The 7650-nt window shown below is 21.5% G+C and overlaps 2 protein-coding genes across 2 annotated transcripts; both read left to right on the top strand.

Moving 5' to 3' along the window:
• Positions 1-212: 212 nt before the first annotated feature.
• BABINDRAFT_169586 (uncharacterized protein) lies at positions 213-2711 on the top strand (the record flags this gene model as incomplete). Its single annotated transcript, XM_019130673.1, has 7 exons — positions 213-294; positions 743-826; positions 974-1003; positions 1163-1312; positions 1825-1948; positions 1987-2003; positions 2287-2711. 7 exons carry the CDS (start codon positions 213-215, stop codon positions 2709-2711), a joined length of 912 nt encoding a protein of 303 aa, XP_018982238.1.
• A 797-nt stretch (positions 2712-3508) lies between these two features.
• BABINDRAFT_42624 (LAGLIDADG endonuclease) lies at positions 3509-4324 on the top strand (the record flags this gene model as incomplete). Its single annotated transcript, XM_019132083.1, has 1 exon — positions 3509-4324. One exon carries the CDS (start codon positions 3509-3511, stop codon positions 4322-4324), a length of 816 nt encoding a protein of 271 aa, XP_018982239.1.
• Positions 4325-7650: the final 3326 nt, after the last annotated feature.

Raw genomic sequence — 7650 nt, forward strand, 5'->3', positions numbered from 1 at the left:
ATGGTACAATTAATTATTCTATAAATAATAATATACCTGAATTAAATATTACCATTACTAATAATTTATTATATAATTTACAACCATATTTTGATAATTTTGGTGGTAATTTATATTATGATAAAGGTAATAATGGTTATTATAAATGAAATATAAATGGTAAAGAAATTAATGAAATTTGATATAATCAATATGTTAAATATAATTCTTCTATGACTATTAAGTCTAATAAATTATTATTAATTCCTGAATTTTATCATTTAGTTAATTTACAAGCTTATAATGCACCTAAAGGTAGTATATTATATAATACTTGAAAATCATTTATTATTAAATGAAGTTAAATATATTTATATATATTTATATTTTTATTTTAATAGCTTATTTTATTAAGGATGAATATATAGTCCGGTAGATGTTTAGTTAAACATGCTACCACATCCTGAAGTACAAGAGATGCCGGTTTTACCGAATATAAGCTTCATAACATTGCTATATGCTGGAATAACTATAAAACATATAATTACTCCTTTCAATTTATTATTAATAATTATGAACATAGTAACAATATTATATGTATGAGTCAATCAGCAGGTAACCAAATGTAAACATAATGTGTTTAACGTAGTAGAAACCTCAGAGACTTTACGCAATGATACTATAAATGTAATTTATACACCTTCAATTAAATATAATATAATAACAAAACGTTATTTAAGTACATTAATTAATAATAATTTAGTATCAAATCATGTACCTAAACATACTAAACCAATAAATGATAATGATTTAGGTTATTATTTAGCTGGTCTTATTGATGGTGATGGTAATATTGGTAAAGGAATTATTAAAATTACTTATCATATTAATGATGCTCCAGCTGCATATTGACTTAAAAGTCAAATTGGATACGGGTCAATTTTAAAAATTAAAGATAAACAAGCTTTAACATATAATATTACTCATAGTGAAGGTTTAATAAAAGTATTAAGTTTAATTAATGGTAAGTTAAGATTAGAATCTAAATATAATCAAGTAATTAATAACTTATTAATTAATACATTAGTACGTAATATACCAACTAAAATTTGTAAAACTTTTTATGAAAATAATAATGAGTTTACTTATGACACATCAATAGATTTTAATAATTATTGATTAGTTGGATTTATTGATGCTGATGGAGGATTTCAAATTAAATTAGTAAATCGAAATTCAAAAATTGAATGTCGACTTAAATTACAAATTAGTCAAAAAGATCCTAAATTATTAGAAGATATTAGATTATTTATTGCTAATATAGATTTACCAGGTAATAATAGTATTAAAGGTTGTTATATTGGTACAAGAGTGCATAAAAATATTAATAATGAAGATATTATTACTTATTATTTTGAAACAACAGCTTTTAATATGATAAAAAATGTTATTAATTATTTAGATAAATATCATATGTTATCATATAAATATAGAAATTATTTATATATTAGAAAAGCTTATCTAATTGTTCAATCAAGGGATCATTTAACTTCTGAAGGTATAACTAAAATTGTAGCTTTAAAAGAAAAAATGAAATATAAATAAATTACATTTATAGTATAAGATATAGTCCTATCAAGAATATAATCAAGTTCTTGTAGAGTTATAAACTCTAGTTAATTATTATAAAATCTATAATACTAATATATATTATTAGTAGCCTATTTAATCCACCTTTAATCCCCTGATTAATATATATACTTCAAAAATAATATTATTAGGATTTGAGGAGGGTATTGGTGGGCTATATTAACAAAAATTATTGTTATATTATTATCTTACCAGGTTTTGGTATTATTTCACATGTTGTATCAACTGAAACAGGTAAACCTGTTTTTGGTAGTGAAAGTATGATTTATGCTATGAGTGCAATTGGTTTCTTAGGATTCATTGTATATGCACATCATATGTATGTTGTAGGTTTAGATGTTGATACACTAAATATAGTGGTGTCGTTAATAATGGTAACATTATTATTATTATTTGGCTGTATGCTGGAACCTTCATTAAAGATTAAGGTCCACTTACCTATAAAAATTATAACATATAGTTTATTATTATTATATACTATATGAATGGTATTCGGAAAAATCCTTAACTCAGTAATAATTTATTTATTCAATGAACAATCAGCAGGTAATGTTACCTTAATTATTATATGTTTATTAATATATTATACATTAATATATTCTTATTTAAATAATCTATTAAAATATTATATAAATTTATTTTTATATTTTATTAAAGGTTTACCTTTAATTTCTGAACATTTAAATAAATATAATAGACCTGGTGGAACTTATTCTAATGCTTCTTCATATAATATAAAAGATGAAGAAATATTAGGTTATTATTTAGCTGGTTTAATAGAAGGTGATGGATATATTGGTGTTAAAGAAATATCAATTTCAATTGATATTAAAGATATTAAAAATGCTTATTATCTTAAAAAAATAATTGGTTATGGACAAGTTAAACCTTATTCACATACTGATATAGCTATTAGATTAATATTTACTACTAAAGAATCTAGAAAGCGTGTATATGAATTAATTAATGGTAAATTAATAGGTCAATATAAACATAATCAATTAATTAAACATAATTATGCTGAAAGATATAATTTACCACTTAAACCATTAGCTAAATTTAATTTATTAAGTAATCCTTGAATAACAGGATTTATTGATGCTGATGGTTCATTTGGTATTGATATTAGTAAATCAAAAACACATAAATTAGGTTATAATGTTAAATTACATATAAGAATTAAACAAAAATATCCTGATTTATTATATCCAATTATAAATGCATTAGGTGGTAATATTTGTATTTTAAATAAAGATACTGATAAAGAAATTTATCAATATTCATCTACTAATTTTAAATCAGCATATAACGTTATTAATTATTTTGATGTATTTCCTTGTTTACATAATAGTAAATATAATCATTATATTAAATGACGTAAAGTATATTTATATATTCAAGAAGGTAAACATTTAACAATTAAAGGTTTAAATGATATTAGAGTCATTAAACAGAACCTCAGAGACTAGTGCGCCAAATATCCTATATATATATAATATTATATAGTAATTTACATCAATTTTTAATATAGGATAAAGATACAGTCCGATTAAAATATATATAATTAACTTATGCAACATTAGTTAAATTTATGATCAAAGTATCACTTAAATATTATTTAAGAATAATATATTATATTTATTATAATATCTATATATATTTTTAATTGACACGAGCTTATTTCACAAGTGCAACTATGATTATTGCTGTGCCTACAGGTATTAAGGTATTCTCATGACTGTGGCGTTCCTTCAGTAAGAACTCAAAGGTCTTAAATAACAAGGTTCTAATTACTAATAATAACTTAATTATTACTAAACGTAGTTATAGTACTAATAACAGAATATTTATTGATAATCAAAAATTAATTATGCCAGAAATGCATATTGATAATTTATATGATATTTTTCCAAGAGCTAATAGACATGTTATTAAAGTTAATGATACATGTAAAGAATTAGTATTATATTCTAATTATAATATGGAATCATCTATTAATAAACCTGATTTAACTGATATTTTAAGATATATGTATAATATTCCTAATGATTTATATTATATTCTTGTTGGTATTCTTTTATCAGATGGTACTTTAGCTTATGCATCTAATAAAAATATGAATGCAACTAATATTTCAACAAGAAAAGATCGTAATGGTTTAAAAGCTAAAAATAATATTTTACAGAATAATTGTAGATTTAGATTAAAACAATCTATAGATCATGCTGAATATTTATTATTTGTTGGTAATTTATTAGCTCCTTATTCACCTTCTTATCCTAAAAATATTACATCAACTTTTAAAGGTAAAAAATTTTATGGTTTAAATATTTATACTAGAGCATTACCTTGTTTTAGTATTATAAGACAAAAATTTTATGTAGGAAGAGTTAAAACAATTCCTAATGATATTTATGATCATATTAATTATGCAAGTATTGCTCATATAATTATAGGTGATGGTGCTTATACAAATAAAGGTATTACATTAAATTTACAATGTTTTACTGTACCAGAGTTAATTTTATTAATGAATGTATTTTACATTAAATTTGATATTAAGTGTTCTTTACATAAAAGTAGAGATGCTCATGTTATTTATATTAAAGTAGACTCTGTAAGAAAATTATATCCTCATATTAAAAAATATATTTTACCTAATATGAGATATAAATTTGATTTAAATTTTAATTGAGATAATTAATATATATTATTAATGTTATTATTTTATTATATAATATATGATAGTAATTAGTCCTTAAAATAAGGGGCAAACTCGAGGGAAGCCCTATAAGTACAAAAACTTCACCACAAAATAATTATTTTGTGAGATTATAGTGCAATGTCTATAGGGTAATCGTCGAACTAAATCATGTTCAGGAAACTAATGTGTAAAAGCGTAGAGATTAGACGCCCCAGGTACATCTAAGACATTATATCTAATGATATATCATTACTCTACTTAAACTTATTTATAATAAAATTAAGTATTCAATCTTTAAGAAAGAGGTAGTATTAAGTTTAATATATATATAAAATATATACTTAAGTATATAATGTTATGAGTGCCTAAGGAATAATCCAAAGTTACCAGTAATGGTTTAAGAGGAATTTCTCTTAATAAGTATAGACAACTACTATATATATTATTATATTAATTCATACTATACTTACATAACTAAGTTATAGTTCATATATAATATGAAAAATTAATTAAATAGTATATATAATCTATATGATACATATAAGCCTAACTGTGATCTGAAATGATCGAAGGGCTGAACCTTGTGGAACTATGTACGGTGGATCCGTACGTATGAGTGTACCTATGCATTATACATTAGCATTCTTATTCTTATTCACTGTAGGTGGATTAACTGGTGTAGTATTATCAAATGCTAGTTTAGATGTAGCATTCCATGATAAATTAAAACATTATAAATTAAAAAATCATACTACTGATTATATTAAAAAGTTTTGAGTAGGTTTATTAGATGGTAGTGGAAATATTCAAGTTAACCATCTAAATAATAAATCTCTTCAATATAGATTAATTATTGAACTTAATAATGTTATAGAAAATTATTATATACTTAAATATATTAGTAATATTATAGGAGGTACTGTTATAATAACTAATAATAATAAATATGTAATTTGAATTATTAATGATAAATCTAAATTATTATATTATTTAAAAGTATTAATAAAATATCCTCCATTAACATTTAATAAACAAATACAACTTAAATTCATGTTAGAATGTCTTAAACGTAATGATATCAAATGATATTTAGCTAATAGGAATAATAAATATAACATGAATATAGTAACTTATAATAATAATAATAATACTTTTAATAATGAAGAATCTAATAATTATTTTAATGAATGATTAAGTGGTTTTATTGAAACTAAAGGATATTTCAATTTAAATAAAAATGGTAATCATTCCTTTAGTATTAATCATAATAATGATATAAATTTAATAGAAGCTATTAAAGTTAAATTAAATATTAAAACTAAAATTCATAATATTAAAGGTTCTAATTTATTATTAGAAACATATAATAAGTCTACTTTATTAATTGTAATTAAACAATGTGATAAATATCCATTATTAGGTCATAAGTATACATCATTTCTTAAATTTAAACATGTTTTATTATAAGTGTTTTGTAGTTCATATCACTATGAATGATAATTATAATCATTCGGTTAATAATTACAAATGTTTAATAATTATATAGCTAACGGTAAAACCTTAGCTACATCTAAATATACATCAAAAAAATAAATAAACCCTAATTTATAATATATTATATCAAAATAATTTAATATATTATAATTATTAAACATATTAAATCATAATTGATTAACCGCACAAAGTGGGGTTGGGTTAAAAATATAATTAAGGTAATACCGTGGAAACCAAAGTATTATAATAATTTATAATATTAGTAGATTCTGTAGAGACTAAATGTGATAATTGAAAAGAGAATTAAATTTCACTAAGTAGATAAGTTATAGTCCGATCCTTTAGGTAACTAAGGTTAAATAGACTTATTATGTAATTGGTCATTTCCATTATGTATTATCAATGGGTGCTTTATTCTCATTATTAGCTGGATTCTATCATTGAAGTCCTCGTATTACTGGATTAATGTATAATTCACGTATGGCTATTGCTCATTTCTGATTATTATTCTTAAGTGTTAATGCTGTATTCTTACCACATCATTGATTAGGTATGAATGGTATGCCTCGTCGTATTCCTGATTACCCTGATAGTTTCTATGGTTGAAATGCCGTATCAAGTATTGGTTCAACATCAGCTATTGTATCTTTATTCTGATTTTTATACATTGTATATGATCAATTAGTAAGTAATCGTGTTATTAATCAATATAATGGTTGTGAAGTATCATATAGTGAAAGTAATTTATTACGTGTTAATAGCCATAGAGCTGCTTCATTAGACTTTGTTCTTCAAAGTCCTCCTGCAAATCATTCATTCAACACTCCTGCCGTTCAATCTCTAATTTCATAACATATACTTTTTTTATATATAACATTTACATTTTATTACTTGTTCATTATAATAAGCTGATGTAAGTTAATATTTAGACTAATTCTATTATAATATATTAATAATATAAATATATAATATATAATACTATTTATATATTCATAGCTATATCCTACTTTATATATATATGATTGATAGGAATTACTTATATATAATTATAATATAACTATATGTGTTTATCTTACCTTTACCGGCTCATTATATGAGCCGGTATGATCATATAAATATACTTATATTTTATTAACTATTATAATAATTATACCTTACTAAGTTCATTATATGAACCCAGTTATGAACATTATTACATATATAATTATATAATTAAACGGTTATATTTATATAAATATTATATATTTAATATATATATATTAGCTGATATAATGATATAATATAATATATATTATATATAATAATAATAGTGTTTATTAACTTATTATCTTTCCCGGCCTTATTTATAAGGCCGGGTATTTAATTTATAAATATAATTAATCTTATAATATATCTATACTAATATATATATCTATAATATTAACCTACCGGCTCATTATATGAGCCGGTATGAGCTTATAAATAATATACCTTATATATTATTCATAATACTTCTATATCATATATAATTTAATATTATAATGATAATATTTTAGTTAGTTTATTATATTAATTGGGTTCACATTTATATGAATATAATATGTAATATAAATAGATATATTATATATATATTTTATTATTTACCCGGTTCATAAATGAACCGGGTTTTAAACAGCATTATATATATTGTAAGTATTAATAATGTATGACAAATTAATATATAATAATATTTATTAACTTATTATCTTTCCCGGTCTTATAAATAAGACCGGGTATACAATATTATATCTAATAATTATAAATCTTTAATATATAATATATACTTATTATATAAGTATCTATAT

Source organism: Babjeviella inositovora, assembly GCF_001661335.1.
Source record: "Babjeviella inositovora NRRL Y-12698 unplaced genomic scaffold BABINscaffold_23, whole genome shotgun sequence".
In the NCBI taxonomy this organism is placed as follows: Eukaryota; Fungi; Ascomycota; class Pichiomycetes; order Serinales; genus Babjeviella; species Babjeviella inositovora.